This window comes from Emys orbicularis, chromosome 2, assembly GCF_028017835.1.
Source record: "Emys orbicularis isolate rEmyOrb1 chromosome 2, rEmyOrb1.hap1, whole genome shotgun sequence".
In the NCBI taxonomy this organism is placed as follows: Eukaryota; Metazoa; Chordata; order Testudines; family Emydidae; genus Emys; species Emys orbicularis.
In genome coordinates, this window is record NC_088684.1 from 122,490,079 (window position 1) to 122,517,608 (window position 27,530).

At 37.7% G+C, this 27,530-nt stretch overlaps 1 protein-coding gene across 1 annotated transcript in view; it reads right to left on the reverse strand.

The window, feature by feature from the left end:
- The window catches only part of GMDS (GDP-mannose 4,6-dehydratase), a 582,436-nt gene that overhangs the window by 433,368 nt on the left and 121,538 nt on the right, over positions 1 to 27,530 (reverse strand). The window contains exons 3-4 of the mRNA XM_065399137.1: positions 21,636 to 21,723; positions 13,854 to 13,963 (exon numbers count right to left, since the gene is read on the reverse strand). Coding sequence (XP_065255209.1) covers positions 13,854 to 13,963; positions 21,636 to 21,723 — 198 coding nt within the window. The remainder of the gene's footprint in view (positions 1 to 13,853; positions 13,964 to 21,635; positions 21,724 to 27,530) is intronic.

Consider the following 27,530-nt stretch of genomic DNA (forward strand, 5'->3'; position numbering starts at 1 on the left):
ATTTCCCATGATTTACTTTACACTGAACCACTGAAGAGAAAGTGCAAGTCATTTGCTTTGATTTATTTAGCATAAATAAAGAATACCCTATACTAATATTTATAAGGGAATTTTACCTTAATATTTTGACCACTAATGTAAGGCAATGAATTACAAGCAATAAAATACTTACACAATTTAAACAGAGTTTAAAAGTATGTGTTCCTTTGGAATGCTAAAACTTCTTTGGTAATTTTAGCTGACCTATCTCATGGTCTTTTAAATCTTAATTAGGATCTGATATTTAGAATTCAACTTTTAAAGCATATATCCCATTAACATAAGGTATTTTTAAAACCTTTAATAATAAAAAAGTTACAACTAAAAACAGAGGAAGCAGTCAATGGAACTTGTAATATTACTGACTATAGGTTGTGAAACACAGAACTGTGCATCTGATTGTGTTACCAGCATAAAAGTGCATGTCATGAAACAAAGACGTGTACATGATATCTCATCTTAAATCTAACATAGTATTATAAACATTAAAGACCTGGTCCAAAGTCATTTTTAGTGACTTCAATAGGCTTTGGATCTGACCCTTATACAAGAAAGTCAGTCCTTATTATCTCTCATTAGAATTACTACAACCAGACTCAGGAAAACCAAATTTTATTTTTTTTTTAATAAAAGAGGATATTTACAGTATATCTAAATAGAATACTTTTAATCTGCTATTTCCAGAAGATACAGTTCCTAGCTAAATTAAGTTATAACTTTTGAAATCCACAGACAATTTTATATTGTTCTATCTCAGATAAAATGTATGTGATGACTGCTACAGTAAATCACATTTAAAATATGGAAGGTAAGATTTAGAGCAGATAGAAGAAATAAATCATAATTTTCCTCAGTCATGGCACAAAACCTTTTTTTGAATGGATTAGAATTTAAGGTAGCTGAATAGTGACAAATTACAGAAGAGATATTATTATTTGACTAGCACCACGCTCAGGTAGGTTGAAAATATGTAATATTTTCAGGAACGCTTATTAGGGCTCTCCAATTAAAGTTTACTACCCAGTTAAGTGAATAATTATGTATGTTAATTACGAGGCATAGGCAATGTAATTATTTACAGGGGATTCAATTTGCCACAGTGAACTTTTAGAGGTACACATCAAGGGAAAACAAAATATTGTACCAAAGTATAAAATTGGGAAAGCCCCTCAAACTCATTTGTCCCATACAAAAAACAACAAAAACAAAAATATTAAGTAATAAATCTTGGAAGCAATAGTTTGAATTTTTAGCATCCTTTAATTTAGTTTTATAATATGTTTTCTGGTTTATCCTTTGTTTTGATATTTTGCCAGTTAAATTGCATCACCAAGAGGCAACATCATGCAAGAATGCCTATTTAAAATGAAAATGCCACTACTTAATGTCACATAGTTGTAAGAAAAATGCAGCTCAGCAAACACATTGGCAGTGAAAATATTCACTCCAATATATCCATTAAATACTTAATTAAAATATATGGAAACACAGGAGAATGCTGTCAGTCATTCTTACTGATAAAAATAGGGCCAGGAAGAAAATATAGTAGTGGTTCAATCCTGAAGTCTTTACTCTGGCTAAACTCTCTTTGAAGTCAATGGATATGGTCAGAGACATTTGATACAACTCCTCTTCTATGTCACAAGGATGTGAAACATAAGAAGGACAAAATGCAGGGAGATTTGGGGAGCATGGAGTTTCTCAGACAACAGCTGACTGAGCTGCATTAACAAATGATTTTTTTCAGTCAACTTATTACGTAACATGTTCAAATCAAAGAGTATATCACAGTATACACACTGATAGATATTTTTCCGTTTCCAAGCCTAATTCTTCAATGGGAGCTGATGGCACTCAGTTGCTCATGGGATCTAATCCCTTACCATTTCATAAAGTATTTGACAATACTCCTATTGATTCCTTATCTCTTCCTGCATGCTGAATTTCATAGTAGTACAGTATACAATCACTGAAAACAATTATAAATTGTTTCTTCTTAGATCTTAGGAATTTTATATTCAAATGATCTAGTAATTCTTGATTCAGACAGTTTTATTGATAAACATTACTCAAAAATTAAACTGTTGATGGATTGAAATAATTTGTAAATTAATTTGCATTTCAAACTTGTAAACATGGTTAAAAAACAATGTTCTACAAGTATCAATTCAAGATCATTGCTATAGAATATAAAAAAGACAATACAAAAGTTAACCCAAGTTCAAAGATCGTGGAAGGAAGGAATAATTATATTTGTCTCATTTCTAAATTGTTTTTAACAATATGGGTAAGTCGTACAGCCTATGTCTACCTTTAATGTTTTCATTACTTTTTTTAACTATAAAAATCACCATTGCAATATACCATTATAAGTTTGCAATTTCTGATATAAAACTTCCATATTTTAATTTTCACTTTCTAAAATATTATTAGAAAAGAAAAAATATGTAACTATTGCCTCTTCACTATTAGAACACTGTAATTACCCCTTATAAAATATTTGTGCTCTCAATACTGAACCTATGACATTTCATAATTACAGGTTCCATAGTCTTGAATGTGTCCCATAGTGTGATAGTTTGGACTACAAAAATGGATGTTTTTCAGTAATCTTATTGTTATCTCGTAGTATTACAAATCTGCAAAACCTTTTTTAATAGGTAAAATATTTTATTTCAACTATTCCATGTGCATTAAAAGTCTACAGAGACTCATTTTAAAAAGTTGTACTGTAATTCTTCCATTGATCAGGAAAATAAAAGGGGTGAATATATATGCTTCAAAAAGATACACAAACCATACATATCTGAGGGCGGGAAAGTATAGTAAGGAGAAAAAAATATGCTGATACTTTAAAAAAAAAAAAAAAAAAAGTGTGATACAGAAGTAGTATTTCAGATTTTAGAAAATTAAATAATGCCTTTCAAGATAAAGTACTTGTTCAGAAAAATAGCACTAACCTCAATGGGATTTTGCCTAAGTAGGGCCCTTCAGCATTTTACTCTGAAGATACAAAAGGTTGTCCGGTGAAATACCTTCAGAAAGAAATTTCTTAATGTATTTAATGTATCTTAAAAATTTCTTATTTTTTGTTCTATTAACTGATATGTGAGTGTTCAGTGCATGCTTTTCTTACTCAGGTTTCCTTTTAGAGTGATTAGAACAGCATTGTTATGCTTTTTAGCATAAAAGCCATTAAAACAACATAGTATGTTTCTAAACACTGTTGTTATTTTGGAATGTCCTCAGAAGTGTGTTTGAAAGCAAAAAACAGAAGATTTCTTTGTAAACCATGGCATGCTTAATGAATCGGATACTAAATACGGAAAGTTAAAAGAAAGAAATAGAATACTATCATTTTATTGCATGGCTAAAGTACTGTGTGCATGTAAGTCCATATACCATTCATGTTTTAGCAATGTTGACATAACATGAATTACATACAGTACATATAATACTGTAGCACTTTTATTAAAACTGTCAAAACACCTCATTTTATAAAAGCATTAAAAAAAAAAGTCACACAGGGCCACTCATACTGTGTCACCAACAGCAGTTTAATCAAAGCTGAAACATCAACAGCCAGGATTATTAATTTTTGCACTGTTACATTACACAGTTGGAAACTACACTCCCTTCTAGTCTCACTTAGTTGTAACAGCTAGAGTGAGTTGCAACACACTTCAGAATGAAAATGCCTTTATTAGCTATGAGAAATTAAATTAAATTGGGGGGGAGGGTTAACTTGTCGAATGGGGTAGGGAGTCTTAGGATATCAAATTTAGGAAGAAAAACATGTGAGAAATAAGTTTCTGTCACAACAAAGACTTGCCAGATATTGCCTTTACTAAGTTGTTATATACACTTCTGAAAGCAATTTTGTAACAATGAGCTCTGTTTATGGAAACTAAACCATGTAGGGTACAGCAGGAAAATAAATGGTGTGCCATATGTTTACCCTGAACAGTAGTATTAATACAGTGTTATCGGAAATAAAGTCCTTTCTAGATTTGGTAGCACTAAGATTGTCCTGTGTTAATTTTCTCCAAACCTTGAAGTACAATGCAGCCATAATAATCTTGAAGCTAAAACACTCATATCTCAGATTGTTGTCTTATGATATAATTGTAAAAGTAAAAAAACAATTTTGGGCTGAAATTGACTGACAGGCTCCAAAATTTCCTCACTGTAGGTGAAAAATCCTGGCCCCATTGAAGTTAATTGCAAAACTACCGTGGATCTCAAAGTAGCGAGGATTTCATCCTCTGTTTTGAAGGCAATTCTACTAAAAACTCCAGATACAGACAAAATCTTGAATACATCAAATAGAATATTTGATTACTACACCTCTTGTACACCCATTAATTTTGCAGGTAGTGAATGCTAATTAAAACACAGCACCACTTTAATTATTTAACCACTTATCCTGAAGATGCATTTAATACTTGAACCCTTTTAATGGCAAATCTAATTTTGGGATTGGGGCATAACAGACTGCAGATCTGTTTCTAAAATATGCTTACATTTTAGCAAACCTTCCCAAAGAATGCTTGCCTGATTTGAGGACTGACATTTCCTCTCTCTAACTTGCTTAACTAAAAAATAGGCATGCAGGCCAAGTTCTAGAGTACCCCAAGGCAGCAGTTCATTACTTTCAGTTGCAACTTGTGAATACTTTTCTTTTTCTGTCATTTTATTTTGACATGCATATTATTTTAGCTGATTTCAGTCATGTTGCATGAGAGGACGACATACCTTAAAAGATTAAGTTTTCCCACCTGGGACTATTCCAGAATTCAGAACTTTATAGCATCTCATACCCTTCTTCATCCTCTATGCTCCTGCATTATCAATGGTAGCTTTCTTTCGTATTTTATGTTTAACTACAAGTTATACCGGGCTGCAGTTGATAGAAGTCAGCTTGCAATGTCACCATTCTTTCACTACAACTACAGGACTGGACTGCTCCATTGTCTATAACACTCTGCTGCCATCTATTTGACAGAAGAAATATGCCAGAAACACCATAACTATTTTCCTTCTCTTTCCATCAAATTTATCTTCCACTGAACCAGCTGTCAGAAGGAAAAGTACTAAGGGACATTTGCTTCCTTCCAAAGAAAATACAGAAACCTTTACAGAACTTGCATTTTTCCTCCCTCTAAATTTAAATGAATTTAAAACAGAATTTGGACTATTTAAAATAAAACAAATGTACATAATAAAAATCTTAAATTTGGAGTGCCTTTAAAAGTAAACTACCTTTTCCAATTGAGATCTTAGAGAATGTATACATAACTCATTTTCAATTTTAAAAACGTACATGGTAATGCTTTCAAAATTTGGGTTTTTGAATTATGCTAGAATATTATGCATCTGCAATTATATAGATTTAATAAGGGCCCAGATTTTGACTTCAGTCATACTGATGAAAACCTGCTTCAATGCCACTGCAGTCAATGTAATTCTACTGCATCAGTTGTTACTCTACATTTACAACAACATAACTGAGTTCAGAATTCATCCCAGAATGTTAAAATACCAATAACGCACACAGATTAAGAACATGGTTTATCAGTCATCAAGATCATAAAGATAAGGACCACTTCATCCATCAAAGTATGTAGTCCTCTTTATATACTGTATTGCACAGGAGGGGAAATAAAGAAAAAAAGTCCTTTACTTGCATTTATAAAATATCTTGCAAAAAAAAAAAAAAAAAAAAAAAAAGAAGACAACAACTGTTGAATTTACAAATAACCGACGGACAATGTAGCTGATCGCAATACTTACACAATACTTACGCTTCGGGGCTTTGTTTTGTCTTTTTCACACCCCTGATAAGCATTCAATAAATTATCGGGCTTCATTTTTCGCCTAATTGCTTTCCTGATACTTTAAAATAACTTATTGGTGGTAATCTTCTTAGTGCTTATCACAACAATGACACATGAAAAACAACAAGATCAGAGACTGAAAAAGCAAAAACCTAACAAATTATAATTATGTGCAATACAAAGGAAATCAGTATAGTCCAAAAAGCATATAATCTCTAGCATTTTTTTCCATAACAGGGAAAATCGCTACAGTGAGGTGTTGGGGGAGAGGGTGAGGAGAGGATTTGGTTTGGGGGTTTTAGGTGGGGTAGGCAGTGGGAGGGAGGGGAGAAGGCACAAAGAGTTAGGTCATTTTACAGGTTTTTGCAGCACTAAAACATGTACATTTGTGTCCATAAAAATTCTGCCTCAATTTGGCTCCCGTTGTGCTTGGCCTGAAAAGTACTTGTTTCAGATCACAAAGCGAAAAATTTGGTAACACTATTTGCTAAAGAAACAGAAATCAATATATTCTTCTTAGTACATACTACTGCAACTCATCATATAATCCCATTAGTCATTTGCATGTATTTACAATATTAGCAGACACAACATGTATATGTATCTAACAATTACATTAATCTGTTTCAAGCCATGTGACAATTATATTTGAGTTACTAAAAATATGTTTGGTTTTAGATTTAGTTTAGGCAAGCCAATGCACGCAGCTATTATGACTGGACTGATGTGTTTATTTGCATTTTACACCATCTTTGTGTGGTCTACTAATTAGAAGAGAAATTCCAAACACCACCACCTATTATCAAAATTACAATTCCTCCTACACTTAATAAAAGAAAACACTCTGTTTGAACAGGTATAATAGGATTTTCATAGTGTTCCTCAACCCTACCCCCAAGTAAAATATTATGTGCATATAAAGGAATTTTTAAATGGCTTTACATTTGGATTAGATTGCTCAGAAATGCAATGAGAGAGTTTTAAAGCTAGACATAGGCAAAATTACACATTTAAACTTTCAAAAAGGAACACTAAGAGCCCTACGCTGCCCTCAGCCTCATTGAGACTCTGACCTTCGAGAGCCCAACATTATGGCCCGAGTCCAGCAAAGTACTTAAGCAAGTGCTTAATTTTAAGCACCTGAGTAATCCCATCAATTTCAAGTTAAGCACATGCTTAAATGCTTTGCTGGATTAGGACTAGAGTATTCAGCACTTTAAAGGATTAAGCCGCTGGCTGGTGCAGAAAGGTGAGGTTGATGAGAAGGTAATGCAAGGATCGTCTTCCTCTTGTGATACAGTAGTGCAGGGTCCTTCCTCAGAGCACACCAGTGTGTTAAGAGAGGTCCTGAATAATGAAATGGCTCACATACCACTTCTGCAAGAGGTTGTGGTCTGGAAACTAGAAGCACAAACTGCTGCAAGAAGTCAGTGCTAGGCTAGCTAACAGATGGTAGCTGAGCACAGTGGTTTGGCAAAGAGATACAGCAAAGTATGCCCCATACCATGGTGCCCTAGCCAACTATATGGAATCCTATCCTGGTAAGCAGGATCCCTACAGCAAAGCAATCTGCATTCAGGTTCCTATTGCTGCAAAAGCCAGGAGTGGGCTCTACTTCTTAGCTGATCAAACGATCCCACACCCTCTAAATTAAAGATAATTTGATACCAACTTGTGATACAGTAAAATATCCTATAAAACCTAACTGTGAAATTCTTAAATTCTATAAAGTTAAGATTTATTGGATTATTTTTGTTTATATATCGTGTGTACTGCATCCTTCCCCTTAGCACAGTGGTGCCATTATTCTTGTCCATTAACTGAACTAGATTTTGTTACAGTGAGTGTTTCACTGTTCACTGCTTTTACAACACCAAATGTAGAAGTAATATAAGCAACCCACTAAGGCTGTTGCAATGCTTATAGCTAATTATATGGAAACTTAATATAATACAAGAAAGCACAAAAAATGTGTAAACCAAATGATCAGAAACATATTACTTCTGCATACTGGATAAAACCATGTGATTTATAGTTTATAAGTAGTGTATAGTTCTGATTATTTTTGACAGTGCAGAAGGATTGGGAATGCTTTAAAATTTCCTAACAAAGGGTTTAGCCTGCAATTCTTACTCAAGCAAAACTGAACTCAAGTCAATGAGGGTTACCTAAATAAGGATTCTAGGATCAGGGCCAAAACTGAATAGATATAAATTATATAAATGTCACTAATAAGTCTCTCAATTCCAATCTTCCAATCCTACAATCATTTTTCCCACATTTAATTTTAAATACATGAGTAATCGCATTAAAGTTGTTGATTAATGTTTGTTTGGAAAAAATCCAGACTCTACCAAGATAAAATACCGTCTTTTAAATTTACACTGTGAGAGTAATACATATCCCCAATACAGAGGAAGTATTTTTAAAACTGGTTTGTTTTAAGAAAACAGATAGGTATTAGAACCAATCGTATCATATAAATTCTATTACTTCAATGGGATTACTCACATGCTTAAAACTAAGCCCTTGAGTAAGTGTTTGCAGGATCAGGGCCTTAACCAGAAGATTAATTTAAAAGGACTGTACATTAATCCACCTGATTACAAATACCAACCCTTCTACTTTCATGAGTAGAATATACAAAAACTTATTCTAGTACCTATATGTTTTAGGAAAATAAACCAGTTTTCAAATACGGTACTTCCTATGTATTGTAGACGTATATTCCTCTGATACTGTACATTTAAAGGGAAGTGTTTTAGCTTGGTAGCATGTTATTTTTTTTTTCCAAACAAACATGGACCATTGTTATTTTATTGCCAGATATTCTGAATTTACATCTTGAATTATCATGTTTCATTGTTAGTTAACACTAAAAATTACTCAGGTGGTGCTAATTCCAATACTGACAGAGAGTAAACATCAGCATGAGCTTATGAACCAAGTATACATTTCCACTCGTAGAAACGAATATTGGTGTTTAGGCACCCAAGCATTAAAAATTAATCCGATTTACATGAAAAGAAAATCAAAGCATATACGTATTTCTGCATTATGTGCAAATCTGCACAATATTTAAAACGATGCTGTGTTAAATTCTGAGTGAAAAATTCTGCCAACTACAAAAAAGTACCTTATATTAACAGTCAGCATTTTTGAACTACATAAGCAGAAATAAACCCACGGAAATTTATTCTAAAGTAACAAACTTAAAGCAATGGGCCTGATTCTGTTCTTATTTACACAAGCTTTACACCAATGTAACTTAAATAGATTTCAACAGTTACTCTAAAATCAGGCCCATAATGTTGAAATTCCTCAATGTACTGTGAATTCTTTTTCTACCGCATAAAATATTTCAGCTAAACAACATTTTGGGGGTACCTTTATATTCTGATTAGAAGCAAACACTGGCCCTGAATCAAAATATTCAAATCTAACAATGCATTAGTAAATCTGAGCCAAAACAGAGATGCTGCTGCAGATGGAATAAAATCTGCTACCAGAGGACAACTGGTTGTTTGAAGTATTCCTCTTGTTTAGTCACACATTGATTCTTCCCAGCTTACAACATTTGGGAGGCAATGTGGTTCAATGCACAGAGGGCAGGTCGAAGAGTCAGAAAAACGGGATTCTACGCATTCAGGAAGTTGTTTAACCTTTCTTAGCATTTCAGTTTCCTCATTGCAAAATAGGGACAAGGCTCCTAAATTACTTTGAGCTCTCTAAATGAAAAGTGCTTTATGAGTGATGCATATTATTATTAATTGATATTTTGGTATCATATAGTAGAGTGCCAATGTCCAAGCACAGTGCCAAATGCAGATCACGTAGTAATAAAACGTAGCCCTGATCCACCCTCTCTCAGCAACTGCAGTTTAAGAAAACCTGATCAACTTCAGGGTTTTATCACTGTTGAACAAAAACAATAAACTATTTGTATTTACCTTGCAAAGTAGAAAAAAGTACCAGTACTTGGATTTTTAAAAGTTAGACCTTATTTGCATATAAACTAACACTATGGGCGCTGGCACATTGCCGAGGTGTCTGTGTTGCAAACATTAGGCACCCTAGTTGCAATACATCAACCCATTTTTTTCACATCTTATATATTTTATGACAACAGTTTTGGCAACAGAAACCAATAATCACTGCCAACAGCCCATATGTCATCTCCTACTGATTACAGCAAGTACACTAAAAAGACCACATTCAGACTGAGAGTAACTGGGCAAAACTAACTCCATTAGAAACAAAGCAGTTGCATCCCTTTGTACCACATGTAAATTTAACTCTAAGCTGTTTAATATGAGACAGAATTCTCTATATCAGTGTTATGCTGCCCTTTGCTTTAAACATTTCTATCACCAGCAGAGTATATACCTGCTTGATTAATTTAAGATGGCAATAGTAAAATATCTACAGTTAATACTGCACTGTATTCCGTATGCAATTAATACTGTTCATAATTATGTTTGCCTAAAATAGTTATAAGATGCTGTGCACTGTTCTATACACACACACACAGGTGAATATGCAATACCCCCTCAATTAGCCAAATGGTGTGAGGGAATGGCACTAAACAAATTCAGTCAAACTAGGTTTTGGATATTTGAAGGAATTTTGAATGTAGTTAATACACTTTAAAGTATACGAGTCTATGGCCATGTCTACACTAGAGACCTTACAGTGGCACAGCTGTAAGATCTCACATGTAGCCGCTTTATGCTGAAGTGAGAGCTCTCCCAGCAACATAATTAAACCACCTCCAGTGAGTGGTGGTAGCTACGTCAGCAGGAGAAACTCTCCCGCTGATGTAGCACTGTGCACACTAGCACTTATGCCGGCAAAACTTACGCCGGCGAAACCCCTGAGTGACATAAGTTTTGCCAATGTAAGTGGTAGTGTAGACATGACATATGTCAGGACTATAGCAGGAAGTTTTGGATAACCGGTTTCAGTTAATCAAGCATGTACATAAAACAACCTATTCTGTGCTTGGCATTTGGAGTCAATTCACAGTAACCAATTACCACCATCAATTCTACCCAAATGAAAAAAATAGTTGCATAGTTAGTAGTAACGATTCATGATACAGCAGTGTCTAAAGAACAGACAGAATTTAAGATTAAACTACAAGTGTAACAGCTCTGAAGTGACTGTGCTACTGTTACTGAACACCCTCCGTAGAAGTTGTAAACCCCATTCTTCATGAAAACAGGCAGGATTACACACTGGATAATTTGTTCCTACTCTGATGATGATATCATGTTAAGTTTACTGTTTCTAATAACTAGCAAATTTCAGTCATTCATCTCTCACTTTCTCCAGCATAAGATTAAATCAGCCTCTCAATGACCTACTCATGAGTCATAATCCTCACTGTTTACGATTGAGAAAAATGGTCTTCTCTGTCAGTATTTCCCAGACTGCTGTGGGTTCATTCCAAGAACCAATTTCATCTTCATTGGTTTCCTACAGGAAACCAGACCAACTTCCTATTATTTTATTTTCCTTACTTTCAGTATGGCTCACATAAAATTAACTGGAAGGGAGTGTGATAGAAAACTTTATTCTACATAAACACAAGCCAACATAAACACCACCAAAAAACACTGTAGACGTCATTGATTCAAAGTGACCAGAATGTAAAGTAAGCTAAGATTAGAACTTTTTCTCTGAAAGCACCACACACACACAAAAAGTGGGTAATTTACATAGGCTATGATTAAAGCAAGCTTTGCTTAAATCATGTGCTGATGAGGATGTTCACCAGTTTGCAAAAGCTTATTATGAAGAAACAGGTACTTTCCCAACTCAGTTAGTGTCAGCAGCTGTCTTAGAACGTTTGGCATTGCTAAACCAGTTCTAAATCATCTTGATAATACCAAAATATTATTTTTAGAACTTAAAAAGCTAACATACTTCAATTTATTTTTTATATCTATGATCAGACCAGTCATTAGTTGCTGTCTTTAGGCATGATTTGCTTTTGCTGGCTTAGACACAGAGTTTGAAAGCAATTATGTACCCACTCCCACTCTTGGCCTTAGAAGAGGAAGGAGGCAGAAGGTGCATGTGGCTGATTTACCATTGTTTTCTAATCACAATTTGCTACCAAGTAGTTAAGAGTAGTCTATGGATCCTAATTTATAAGACAGAACTGAAGTAGCAAATGCAAATGATGATTCCCCATGGTAAATGAAACTACATGTGTTTAAAGAGAATTCTGTGATTACAATAAGGTGCAGTTTTTATTTCTGTTTTGTTGATGTAAAGTTACATGCACATTAGGCAGCTGCCCATCCCATTAACAATAGAAAATTCACCTTGTTACTCACATCACTTTCCTGAACTCACAGCAGATTGGTATTTCAAGGTAAAATTACTGATTTGTCTCTAGCTGTAAATTCAATCCTTTGACACAGTTTTACAATTTTCCATTTCCCCTTCAGAAAAAGTATATGGCACTCTCTCTCCATTTACATATCACATTCTTTCAGAGGACACGGTCTACCTCAAAACTGGCACAGGCAGAACTGGTAGTGATACATTCTTATACAGATGCTTGGAGAATTATAAAAAAGTGGAGATGTTTCTTTTCATGAACAAATACACAAATTGCAAATGAATGAAGATCAATCAGACTGGGTACAAAACTAATTTGAAGCATTCTCTGTTAAGTAGGGTGCCAGAAGCTCAAATTATTTCTACGCCAAGAATAAACCGATTTTAATAAAAGAAGCTGTGAAAATGGTGGCTATTATATTGTGGTTCTGTTACAGCCAATGTTCTGTCAATTAACACCTGAAGATCAGTAGTGTATCCAGGAGAAAAGAAAAAGAAGTGCATCAATGAGAGAAAAGGTTAAATTCTTCTTTGGAGAAAAATCACCAGGGCCAGCAATGACCTTGAAATGCTCATTTCTGGGTAATCTTTTCCATATTAGTAAAGGATTAAATGAGGTTAGTCTCTTTCACTCAGAAAAAGACTTTCTGTAGGTACTATACAGGACACTGTAAATGTTTTATTATGGCACCCACTATAAATTTAACAGACTAGTAGCAACAACAGATGCAACTCATACACACTAAAACAGTGGTTTTCAAACTTTCTGTATTGGTGACCCCTTTCACACAGCAAGCCTCTGAGTGTGACACCCCTTATAAATTAAAAATGGGGGGGATAATTTAATTTAATGGGGACTCAGGGCTGTCAGCCCCACAAAGCTGACAGTTTACGACCCCCAGGTAACCACCTTGGGACCCCTGAGGGGTCACAACCCCCAGTTTGAGAACCCCTGCACTAAAAGTTGCAAATACCTGGGAAATAAAAATATATACAAATAAAATAACAAAGGGCTACTCCAAAGCATTCCAAAACAGACACCAGCAGGATCAAAGGGCAGACTACTGGTGGAGAGAGAAGGAGGAGCAAGTCAAAGACTTCTAGTTAGAGGCTTGGGGTGAGGAATATTATGGAACTAAATATTTCACCCCAAAGGCTTCTGATCAGAATTGAGACCAGCACTCAGCTATTTGGAATGTTTTAGTCAGGTTCGTACACGTCATCACATATATCAGCTAAAAATAAAATATTACTTTAAAACAATGTTTTGGTTCAGACACAAACCAACAGTATGCTAGTCTTCTATTAGGGTTTCTTTTCAGGACATTTTGAACCCAATGTTATTTCAAATGGTAGAGACACTAAGCCTCAAAAATTGGGGATAATCTTGGCAATGCCAATTTAACCTCATACTACCACTTGAGGTTTAATTTTACATTCAGTACGGAAACTGGGACAATATTCAGCACCAAGTTAGTAGTATTTGCTAGGATTTAAAGCAGTGCTCACACGTTATAACTAGTAATTGTTGAAATGCTGTAGGGGCTGTGGACTAAAATTATGAATAGAGATACAGTGCACACACTCACTAACCATTCAAAATTCTCAATGATGAAAGTTACTTACTTTGACATGGCTCTGAGCTCCCAAGTTGTAGATTTCAGTGGGCTTCACTTCATTAATTATCTTCACCAGGCAAGTACTGTCTGTGAGATCACCATAGTGCAGCTTCATGTCTTCAGATTTCAAGAATATACAGTTAGACTAATAAAAGTAATATACTCAATTCTCAAAACAATACGTGTCCTTAGTCAAGGTCCTATTTAAAAATACATATACTATTCAGGTAAGAAATTAAAAGAAAATTGTCTAGATAATAATCATTATTTTAAAAAATATAATCTTCCTTACCAGAGTTGTAAGCACCACCTTAAATTAAATTGACAACATTTATGTTACTTGCTTAATCTGTTGCACTTCATTCAACAAGGATATTTAAACTCAACTGGGCAGCTTCACTTATGCTCACCCATCAGCACAAAACTGTTTAGTCTGGGCTTCCAAAACTTACGGGCAACATTTAACAATACTTTTTACTGATTTTTTTAAAATCAAAATTGTCACATTCAGATTTTAGCCGTCACCATTAAAACGTCAGTGACTAAGATTTTCAAAAGCAACTAGTGAATTTGGATTCTTGTTCTGAATGCCCAGCTCGTGACATCTTTGAGGGGCCTATTCTTCATGGAGAGTGTACTCAGAGCTTTGTGAAAAATCAGGCCTCTATTACTGACAGCCAATTCAAATCATTAATAACTTTTGAAAATCTAGGATAGAATTTGTCTTCTGTTAACAAGCCTAAGTAACTAAACCTTTTGCCTGTATTTATAACAGGAAATAAGTGCAGTATATCACATACCACTGTCTGGTAACTATTGGTGAGTATCTTTTTTAAATGCTGACTGCTGTAGATTTTCAACAAAGTCTAAATATGAAGGCTAAATTACTTGACCATATCGCTTGAAAAGATTTACATTTTTATGCCTTCTTTCCAAAGTATCTTCTTATTACTACTTTTGCAGTTACCAAATGCTTGTATAGTGTTCTGCACCTTCAAAATATTTGTATAAAAAGTTAACTACATTAATTCATTTCCTCACACCTCCCCCAGTGAAGGTGGGGAACCTGGGGCTGAGAAATTAAGGGATTTCACCAAGACCATAAAGCCAAAGTCAAGCTGTAATTAGAATTCAAGGGTTCCTGTACCAAGTACCAACTACTCAGCTCAGGCCACTAGAGCACACCAATCTCTCGGCTATTTATGACAATTATTTTTTCACCTATCCCCAGTCATTTCACATACATCCCAGCATTATGTATATCTACAATTTTATAATCACACTGTCTTCTTGGAATGCAATTAAAGAGGAGTACCATATGCCCTCTACTGATGTCTATCCTTCACTCTGCATGGGTACTTGTGACAATGTCATATGCCAGGGTAAGAACAGAACAAAACACACTAACTTTGTCACCCATTACTAATTTGTATGAAGGATATAGGTCATAAATATTCTGCTAAATTCTGTTCATGGTCAGCTGACAAGAAAGCCAGTCAAAGCCATCCATAACTGACAGCTCTTTATTTGATAGTTTTTCAAGGCTTGGCTTCTACTATTATTCTTTGAAAACATAATACATAAAATATTCTAACGTTCAATGGTAGCTATGGCCAATTTCCCCTCTACAAAATATTTCACAGTGACAACTAGCAATAAATATACAATAGAGTCACACAGAGACAGTGTTTTTGTTTTGTTGCATCTGAAGAAGTGAGGTTTTTACCCATGAAAGCTTATGCCCAAATAAATCTGTTAGTCTTTAAGGTGCCACCAGACTCCTTGTTGTTTTTGTAGATACAGACTAACACGGCTACCCCCTGAAACTTGTTTTTGTTTTGTTTTTAACGAACAAAACAATGTAGTACAAGATTTTGTGATCAAGTCAGTTTGCTTTCTTGTGTATTAAGCAGCTAAAGATGATTCTCAAACACCTGCAAAGAAGGAATGCTAACATCACTAAACTTTTCATAGGCTGAAAGTGTAGATGATAATACAGTAAGACTCAGCACTGCTGACCTGAAAGCTTTAGGCTCTAAAAATGAAGTACCACTAAGGAAAGAGTAAAGAAAAGAAAAGAAAAACTTCATAACAGGCAATGCAACATGTTTCATGACATTACTGACAAAATCTCAATTGTGGTTAGATATATTGGTCATGCAGCTGTTATTTATTCTTTCCTGATTTGGTTAGTTTCTAACTGATACGTGAAAAAGGAGGTATCAGTGTGAGCCAACTCCTGTCAAAACGAAGACACCATGTAACTTATCAACTTTGTCCTTGTCCTCAAACTACAACCCGTAGAGAATTTATCTCAAAATGCAATTTATTCATCATGGTAAATATGTTTTAACATTTCTAGTATCAAAAATAGCGTACATGAATAGCTTATGCAGTACCTCCATTTTTAAAGAAAGCCATTTTGTTGAAAATAATCACTGACTGATTCGTTGTTTTTAATCTGCTAAAGCAAGACCCTGGACATTGCATTAACATAGATTATTTGCTGATGCTTTTGGTTTCCAGAGTGTGTTAAAGGGGACTGGAAACTGAATGGCTCCATTCCTTTGCTTCTGAGAGGTCACACAGGAGAATAGTGGGAGATCCTTCAGGCAAGATGAATAATCTCTCATGTTAGGTCCCACAGGGATCTAATTTTGTCATTCCTCCTGTTCAATGTGAATATGAGACTGCTATGGGAGATAGTGAGATAGTATGGGGTGCAGGGTCTTCAGTATGTGGACAACACTCAAACTGTGTGTCTGTGTCTTTAGAATCAACCAGTCAGATAAGAGACTCAGTGTCTAGCCAAGGGTACTCTAAATGAGAACTAGTTGGCTGAGATTCAGGCAGACAAGAAGGAGATGATTCTTTTGGATTCAGAGCAGTAACCAGAAGAAATTACTCCTGGGGAAATTCTTTCTGCACCACTGTGCGTGCACAGAATTACTGCCCCCGCAGATTTTTTGCTTCCTGAGAGAAAAATGACTGATGGGGAAGCAAAGGGAGCGGTCACACGCCCCTCCTCAGAAGTGCAGCCGCATTGTTTCAGGCACCCGGAGCAGCCAGCGGAGAGGTAAATCACTTTGACGGGGTGAGGTGGGATGAGGCTGGGGACACCCTGGCCAGCGGCTCCTACCTTGCACCAGGCTCAGCTGCTAGTCCCTGCTGGGCTGGGAGCGCACTTCCTCTTCCCCTGCATAGAGCGGCCAGGGCGGGTCAGATCCACCCTCAGAAACCTCCCACGGCTCCGCACCCCTTTTCCTGTCCCCATCACTCCTCAGCTGCAGGGGGAGGGATCGCTGTGCAGGGAGCTGCTTCCCCGTCTCCCAAAGCCCCATGCATCCAGGCCCCCCCAACACCCCTGCTGAGCCTCACCCCCCCATACTCAAACTCCCCACCAAGCCCCCCCATACCTGAACCCCCACCATGCTGAGCCCCACCCCCCCCGCACCTGGACCATCCCAATGAGCCCCCTGCACTCCCATCCCACTGAGCCCAAACCAGCGACACCCAGACCCGCCCCCCCATGAGCCACATCCCCCATCCCACTGAGCCCAAACAAGCAACCCCCCAGGCCCCCCACTGAGCCCCCCAAACCCAACACCCCCCCGTGAGCCACATCCCTCCACACCCAGACCCCCCCTCTGAGCCCCAAACACCTTCTCCTGGACCCCCCCTGCAGAGTCCCCCTGCAGAGTCCCCTTCACCCAGAACCCTCCCCAACGAGCCCCTGTGCATCCAGATCTCCCCCGCACCCAGACTGCTCCACACAAACCTCTCACCCCACACCTAGATCCTGCCAGGCTGAGCCTGCCTACCCAAAACTGGTGTGCCTGGCACGGAGGGACAGGGCTCTGGGTGTTTCTGGGTCAGGCCCAGCCCTTGCACTGTGTCAGGGTTGGGTGCAGCCTCACCACAGAGTGTGTGGGTGGGGGCCTTGAGGGTGATCTCCCTCCTCTGTGTAGCCAGTGGCCTGTGCTCCCCATTGCCAAGCTGGAGCCTTCATATTTATTTATTTGCAAATAAAATTTGCAGAATTTTAAAATATTGGGCACAGATTTCCCCCCCACACACACAGAATTTCCTCAGGAGTAAGAAATGCAGAGATTATATGAGTTTCTTCCATGGAAGTTGGGTGACCACTGTTTATTAATGAGGTTTGCAAGTGAGGTGGGTATGAAGCGGGAGCATAATGGTTGATCAGTAGCTGCCCCTGAGGTTCCAGATACTAGAGGTGGTTATAAGGTTGCACTTTTTTCTCTCTCTTTTTTTGCAGTTGGTAAGAAGGTTTTTCCATACGCAGACCTTACTACACTTATCCATGCCTTGGGTCACCTGCATCACTGTAATACAGTCTACATAAGCTATGCCTGAAGACTACTCAGAAATTTCAGCTATTGGAGAGAATGCAATGGTCTGCTTACTGAGTGGAATTCCATACAGGAAGTGTAAATCTCACAGTAGTTTGGGTCCAGACTACCCTCATGACCACCTCATTCCTCTTTACAATAGGGCAGCAATGTATTCAGCTATCACTTCAAAAGTTTTTTTTCTCTCTCCTGCTGATGACCACTCATCTCAATTGATTGGCCTCTTACAGTTGGTATGGCTACTCCCACCTTTTCATGTTCTCTGTATGTATAGATATCTTCTTTCTGTGTGTTCCATTCTATGCATCCGATGAAGTGGGCTGGAGCCCACGAAAGCTTATGCTCAAATAAATTTGTTAGTCTCTAAGGTGCCACAAATACTCCTTTTCTTTTTGCGGATACAGACTAACACGGCTGCTACTCTGAAACCTGTCAGTTTACCATGTGAGCCATGGCGTTTTAAACTGTAGTAGACCGATCTCTAATACTGTCTTGGCTGGAAACTAATTTATTTTATTGCTCTTCAGATGATCTTTTGCTATAGCAGCTAGATGATTATTTTCAAATTTAAAATACAAATGACAAGCCTTCCATAATGGGTAGCTTTGACCACCACGGGTCTTCTTTCAAATTTTAAAAGATAAAACCAAGCAAAAATCAAACCAAATAAAAATACATCTTACATTATGTTCTGAGGCTTGATAGACTTGGGCTCTGTTAAAACATCCAAGGGAGCAAATTTCAAAGACAAAGGCTCTCAAATGAAAAAGTTCTCCTGCCAGATGTGATGGATCTGATTGTGATCTCATTTACCTTAGTGTAAACCATGACTAGCTAGTGCTAATGTTAAATGCCTAACATAAAGGTGGGGAAGTTTGTTGTGAGGTCTACATTAGAGAGAAATGGTTTCAATTTTCTCACCGAACATAGGTGATAAAGAATACTATAAGACTATAGCAATCTGAGAATCCAGGAGCAATGACGGGGTAGCACCCTTCCAAGACTGAAGCAGTGTGGCAAAAAAATGGTGATATAACTTCAATAAAAGCAGTGACACATAAGTAGGTCCACACATTTATTTCTCTAAATGCTCAGCAAAAATTGTCATTGCCATTGTCAGAAAGTACTGGTTCTGTCTTTGTGATGATTTGGGGAATCTGTCTTTGTATAGCTTAAGAACTCTGTGTGATTCTGGGGGTTCTTCATGTGCATCTGTATTAGACTGAAAGTGGGGCTTGCTGCCTTCTCTGGTGTCCTTCTACCTCCATGTTAGACAAATTCCACAGGATGGCAACACAGGGCAAATAGGGGGTCATTATACCCTGATGGTGCTCTATTCAAATAGAAGTATCCTTGGACAAAGAGTTGGCTGCTACCCAGAAGAACCAGTTTGGCCAGAGGAGCTGGTAATTAAGGTCTGGTCTATGCTTAAAACATAGGTCAACATAGCTTTGGCCTTCAGTGGTGTGAAAAATCCACACCCCTGAGCACCATATCTATGTGACCTAACCTATAATGTAGACGCAACTAGGTCAACAGAAGAATGCTTCCATTAACCCAGTTACCGTCATTTGGGGAAATGGAGTTCCTGCACTGACAAAAAAAACCTTCCGCCGCTGTAGTCTGCATCTACACTATGGGGTACCATAGCTATGCTGCTGTAGCACCCTACAGTGTAGACATGCAATGGATCACCTGGCGAAGGTGAACAGAGGATCACCTGACAAAAGGGACTGGAGGTTATAAAAGAGAAGGTCTCGGTCACCATTTTGAGAAAAGAGCAGAAGTAGAGGAAACTGGGCAGAAGAGCAGAAGGGTCAGAGGGATAAGAGCGTCCATGATTAAGAAAAGAAGTCATGTGCAGGAGGGGGAACCTGGACTGCTTCAAGGACTCAGCTCTAAGCCCAATGAACTCTCCAAAGTGGTGATGAAAAGGAGGGAGGGGAATGCATACAGGTATGTTTATTACTTTGTCTAAATTGTATATTTCTTATGCTAAGTAAATAGTTATTGTGTCTAGAGTCCTGTGAAAAGTGTATGTTTCTGTTTGCTTTTGCTATGGTATACTCCTGAAGAGTTAACTGTAAAGCCAGAATACCCTCAAGGTGGAGCTTGGGGAAAGGGTTTACTTATGCTATGGAGGAGCCTGAGGGTCAGAAATGGACACAAGGGCTAAGCAGTTGGACTGGGGGGAGTGGGGAAGTCTCAGTTCTCAGAAAGGGTTGCTAGACAGAGGACTGGCACCAAGAGAGTATCCCTACAGACCCCAGGCAGGAGCAATGCCTGGACTCAGTTAAGACCCTGGAGGTTTAAAGCACATGGATTCAGTGAAGAGGCCCCAAAACCACTACAGTCTGGTACGTGTCCAGCAAGGAGGAGCCCTAACAGGGCTGCATGTGTTATCTGTGTGTGTGTGATAATGTTATTCATGTTGAGTCACAGATAACTGGCTTTCATCCAGACCCCATTTTTGTCATGAGACACTGGAATCCAGATTTGAGCCTCACCAGTATATGGATAATACATCTTAAAACATCTCACTCTTCCTTAACAACTTCAAATAATCATTAAAAAGGAGGATCGAAAAAGTGAAAGAGCACAATCCATGTGCAGCAAGCTTTTTTGGACCAGACCTGTGCCTATTCTCATAGTCAAAAGAATCTACCCCAATGCACCAACTGCAATTCTCTTACACAGCAGATCAAGGTTTAATGGAGTAACTTGGAAGAACTCTTCAAATTTTACTATATTTTTATCTGCTACTATGACCAAGCTATGGTGTAGCTGGGGCTTGTTGGCTTGCGTTAAAAAAAAAAAACACCTTAAAAGCAATGAGAAAGTATAACTATTTCAGTGCTAGAGCAATATTCCATACAAAGTTGCATATAAGATGATCCTCCATTTTATGTAACTAAAAAGATAATTACCCTCAAAACTTGTTTTACTTCAGTGCTGCTTCACATTTCCAGCCTCCTAAAGCTCTCTCAACCTCACGCAGCTTTTTGTAGGTCTAGCCATGCACTTATAGCTTTATTGATCATCTTGGTGTAAGAAAACTGCATCATCAAAATTTGTACTGAGTACAAGATGCCTCCCCATTCCCCTCTCAATGAATTACTTTAAATATTTTTGCATCGTTTTTCCAGCCAATTTTATATCAAATTGGATCTGAAAACTGCTTTCACTTCTTACTGAGATAAAGCTTCTGATAGAAAGACAGACAAGAGGAATGGCTGGCTGATGAACAACAAACTTTACAACAGATCCCACATCTCCACTGGGAAGAGACAACTTTACAGTGATTATAGGCTGGTATGCTTTAAATAAAGATGATTGATAGGAGAAGATATACTATAAACCAATTTACTGCATGAAGAAATGTAGAATGAGAAATAACTATACAGACAAAACCTTACTTCCTTCAATGTGAGCCTGTGGATTCTTGTAGAGATGCTCAATCCGGCCAGTGTTGAAAGAACTAGATCGGCGAACAATTCCATGCACCTGTAGTTTAAATGGGAATAGAAGGATTGAAAAAGGAATGGAGTTTCTGTGATACCTTGATTATATAATTTAAAGCAGCTCTTTTAGAACTTTTTTTCCACAAAAAATGCTGGAATTAAATACCTATCTGGTAAAATGATCGGATACTATTAGCGAACTTTGATTTGGATTTTTTTCGCATAAATAATTGGCTAATTAAGAGAAATTGTAAGATATCTCTAGCTCTGTCCACCATTCACCCCATCCCTATCCAAAACACATAAGCGGAAAATCTTGTATCAGGTACCATTGACAGGCATCTCTCTTCATTCCTAAATCGAAGACAGAAAGCATGTAGCAGCATAAATTTGTCAGTGTCTTAGCACAAAGTACTTTGTGTTGAGCTCTTTGATGCTGCCTCATTTGGTCCGATATCCTAAATGTTTTATATCCTCTCCTGTTAATTCCAGTGCACATCACAATAGCATTGTGCAGATGTTTGATAACCACTTTTAATTACTCAAGAGCATCAGTGTGTTGAAAGTGCAGAAACAGACAGACAGAACAGGACCTTGTTCCAAACTCCTGACTCAGTGTTCTCAGGTAGGAGATGAGAAAACTGGGAAGCTTAGACTTAAATGAAGAAAGGTAACTTCACTGAACTGGCCATGATAAATATGTCTGAAAAAACTGATTAGCTGTAACAAGAATACATGCCTGCCTCACAAAGCCTGTTTGTGTCTAACACACTAGAGAAATGTAAAGCTAGCCTCCTCATTGCTGCCAAGGTTTGTCAGTTTAGGTTACCAAGTGCTCCTTGCTCAAGTGGAAGCTTCAACTTTAACACCTGACTTTTTCCAGATATTTCTGAAGTTTTCCCATCACAATTTGATTCAACTTGCTTGCTTGCATTGAGCCATCTCTCTTCTCCTATCATCTCCCCCCCCACAGATTAATTTGTGGCCAAGAGCATTCAACAACCTGGACACAACTTCTGGATGGCGACGGCTGGTTATACATGCAAGAGTCTCATATTTTGTTCTGTCTAAAGTATGCAAAAATTGACTAAACAATACACCCTAAGAACTGGACTGTATAACCTAGCTAAACAACTAACTTTCAGAGTTTTAAAATGATTTAATCTACCTAAATTCACAAGCTAGTTTTTGAAAGCAGTCCCTAACATTGTAGCCATATATTGTCACATTTAAAGTTTTTTCATGCCCAAAGACACTGATCTGCATGTGCAAACTACATTTGCCATCCATCTTACCTAATTTGCCTACACAATGTCATTTGTGCTCAATTTTTTTTTTTTTTTTTTTTTTTTTTTAGTATTAAAAATCTGATATGGAAATATGGTGCCTACAGTTTTAAAGGCCAGATTGAAGGCCTCTGAAAATCTGACCCTTAAGGTTTATTGTTTCCATTATATCACATTCTGTACTACTATAAAGAAAATGTTCCAAGAATGTTCTAAGAATCCACATTCTGCTGTGTTCTTTGCAGAACTTGTTTGAAGAAGTTATTTTTGTAAAAACAGTATGATTTTAGTAAAATGCATAAAAAATACACGGGCATAATGACATTAAGATCTTGTTTTTACAAGGTTGCACAAAATGCCAGAAACTTTGTATTTACTTACTCAAAATGTTTTGTTTACAGGCACATCAACAACCTTTGCATTCTACCAGCAGAAAGCTTTTCAAATTTTTTTTAAAGTAAATTGAAGCACTCTACAATTATTTCTGGAAAACAAAATATTCTGACTTCAAGTCCTGATTAATATTGTTATATCTTGATTATCTGAATTAAGCTACTCTGAAGTTCAAGTTTACATAAACCATAGACCAGTAGTTAAGCACTGCCAGCTCAAAGCTTGAGGAAAGACTATTTGCAGAAGTTTTATGTGGCAGCTGAATGGCTATAATGCCAACAGCTGACCATTGAGATGTGTTAAGTGCAAACATCACAGAACTTGATTAAGTTCCAACAAATAAACAGATCAAGAGTGTCTTGCATCCAGTGATAAATACAAACCCCACTTTTATCTTTTTCCCCCCGCTCTCCCCTTTTTTGTATGTGTACACGAGAGAAAAAAAACCTGCCAAATGCTTAATCCATGACAGCAAATATTAGTGTAAGAACTGATGAAAGAGGTTTCTGTCTGCTTGTGAGACAGGTGAAATGCAAACTTTGTGACAAAGCCAAAATGTGTGCAAACTGGATTATCTAGTTAAGAATGAAGTTTAGTGGATTTCTCTCAATAGGGACTGATTTTTTTTTTAAAATAAGCTCAAATTTAAAAAAGTGTTGTGGCTGATTTTACTGTTAGACTGAAAGAGACTTTTATAAATAACAATTTACTCAGCTTTATTGTTAAGATTTCATGTGTTTAGATAAAGCACATTCACTTTCCATTTTACTGAAAAGGAATATAATTTTTCCTGAAAGAAGTTTGTTCTACAGAAATCCCCAATCAGAAAGTACTATAAATGCACATGTAAACTGGTTGAAGTAACCTTTGAAAACAGAATTTAAAAATACCTACTTGAACTTGATATGATATACACTAGTATGATTTTTGTAAAGGAAAATGTATTTAATTAGAATTCTTTGAATATTTCAACAAAATAAAGAGGAATGGGCTGGCATGTGTTATTTGAACTTTTGAAAAGTCTTCAGCAAAGTCCCTCACATTAAGGAAATAAGTAGTCACAGAGCAAGAGGTGATGTTATGATTTAGAAACTAGCTAATGGACAAATAAAAATAAATGAATATAAAAGTGGGAATAAGTGGTCACCTTCCAAATCATGGCAAAAGGATTGTGACCTAAGATTCTTCACTAGGACTGGGGGGTATTAAATCAATTCTCTGCTAAAAGAAAGGAGCAGTGATGTGAATTTTTTTGCCGATAATGCAAAATTATTTAAATTAGTCAAGATTACAGAAGACTGAGGAATTTCTGAGGGACCTAACAAAGATAGGTGAATGGGCATCAAAACAGAAGAAATTGTGTGCTGAGAATGCAAGGTAACACACACTGGAAGGAATTATCTGACCCATGCTTGTCCATTACTGAAATTACTGGATTCTTAATTAACTGCAACCATCATAGAAGAGAGCTGACAATCATTGCTGAAAGCTCAGTTAAAAAAAACTTTCTCAAAGTATAGCAACAGTCAAAAAGCAAACAAAATGCATATGGAATAAGTCAGGAAGTAATACTGGGACTAGTATAATTCTGTTATATAAATCAATGTTGAATGATCACCTGGGATATTGCATTCAGTTCTGGTTACTATCTCAAAAAGGATATACCATAAATAGAAAGGGCTCAGAGGCAAAAACAATTAGAGGCCTGAAAAGTCTGGAAAGAGAATGAAGCTAATTGGTTGAGAGGGAATGCTACAAATCACTAATCTGAGCTGAATCTTATGTTCCTAATTAATTACAATAGATAACAATATTTAGCTTGTAAGATCCTTGGGACAGGAATTGTGTTATCATTTATATTTTGTACAATACTGTGTATATTAATAGTTCTTACAAAATAATTATTAGTCTCTAATGATGAGAGACAGTACAGAGGCTAAATCTCTATAATTATATGAAAACAAAATGAATAAAAAACAAAGCAACAGTTTGTAACAAACCACCGGTCATCCCCCACTGGAATTGAAATTCCCAATTACCAATACAGATTAGTGATTTCATACAAGACAATACTAAGATTCCCTGCTTGGAAGCCTAGCACCATTTCTTATACAGGGATTTGATGAAGTTACATTAAACGAACATGGACAGACAAGTTGCTGTCTGCTCACACCAGCTTCATCTCCCAGTATCTGATGTGCATAAAAAATGGTTACCTACCTCTCATAACTTGTTCTTCAAGATGTGTTGCTCATGTCCATTCCATGTCAGGTGTGTGTGCTTACCACGTGCACGAGTGCCGGAAGTTTTTCCCCCAGTGGCATCCATAGGGCCGGCTCCAGTGCCCTCTGGAGTCGCGCGCATATGCGCCGGAATAAGGGGCACTGCCAGCCACCACCACCACTTCAGTTCCTTCTTGCCGCAACTCTGACAGAGGGGAAGGAGGGCAGGTAATGGAATGGACATGAGCAACACAACTCAAAAAACAACAGTTACGAGAGGTAGTTAACAGTTTTTTCTTCGACTTCTTGCTCATGTCCATTCCATGTGACTCACAAGCAGTGCCTCTGGAGGCGGGCAGAAGTTCATGGACGTGTCTATTTTAACACTGCTCTGCCAAAGCCAGCATCATCTCAGGCCTGCTGGGCGATGGCATAGTGGGTCGCGAAGGTATGGACAGATGCCCACGTTGCGGCCCTGTAAATGTCCTGGATCGGAACATGTGTCAGAAAAACTGATGATGATGCCTGCGCTCTCGTTGAATGAGCTGTCACTAACGGCGGAGGTGTAGCCTTTGCCTGCTCATAGTAGGAACGGATGCAGGAGGTGATCCAGAATAAAATTCTCTGAGATGACACCAGGAGACCCTTCATACTGTCAACCACTGCAATTAAAAGTTGAATAGACTTGCGGATGGGCTTGGTTCGCTCAAGGTAGAAAGCCAGGGCACATCTGACCGCCAAAGTATGCAGATGCCACTCCTTGTTGGAATTGTGCAACTTTGGGAAGAAGACTGGCAGGAAAATGTCCTGATTGACATGGAATTGTGAAAGCAGCTTTGGCAGGAAGGCTGGGTGAAGGCACAGCTGGAACTTGTCCTTGTAGAACCCCGTATACGGGGATTTGGAGGTTAGAGCCTTAATCTCGCCAAAGTGATGGCTACAAGGAGGATGATCTTCCATGACACATGCAGGAGAGAGCAGAAAGCCAGAGGCTTGAAGGGAGGACCAGTGAGTGTAGACAGAACTAGGTTGAGGTCCCACTGGGGAACCAGATCATGGACCTGCGAGAAGAGACTTTCCAGGCCCTTTATGAAATCGGATCATCATTGCATGTGAGAAAACTGATCTGCCCTGGATGTGAGGATGGAAGGCTGAAATGGCTCCCAGGTGTACCTTGATAGATGAGAATGCCAGCCCTTGGTGCTTTAGATGCATTCCAAGTATTCCAGGATGGATTGTAAAGATGACTGAGAAACAACCACTGGTATAACCACTTGCCAAGGCAAGAGGATGTTCCAGCACAGTCACTGGTGGTAAGAAGGAACTGAAGAGGGCAGTGGTATGCCCCTTATACTGGCGCATACGTGCGCGACTCCAGAGGGCGCTAGAGCCAGCCCCCTACGGATACCACTGGGGGAAAAACTTCCAGCACCAATGCATGTGGCAAGCGCACACACCTGACACAGAACAACATGATCAAGTACTCAAACAAGAATTACATTAATCTGAATGGAGAGAATAGGGTACAAGGCTAGAAACACTGCAGCAAGCAAGCACCACTCCAAAAACAAAAACAGGCGTGCATACAAAAAATGGCATACTTAAATCAGTGTTGAGAACATTAGCTGATCTCAGACAATTCTAACTTTTACAAGCCTATGTGTGAGATCCCTATCTGTATTTTCGAAAAGCACTGGTACAATGCTAAAGCATTATCTACCAGCATCTCCCATAGAAACATGCATTTGGTTTTATTTTCTATGTACTGAAGCAAAGGGCATCCCCCCATGCATTACACTCCTATCCTTGAAGCCCTGCATCTCCGCTAATATCCCCTTCACAGACAGTAACTGGATGGAACCCCCTTTACACCCTATCTATGCCTATTTCTTAATTGGCCAGAGTGATCGCAGTTGAGACATTCCAGTTACTTCCTGCCATAAAGGAGC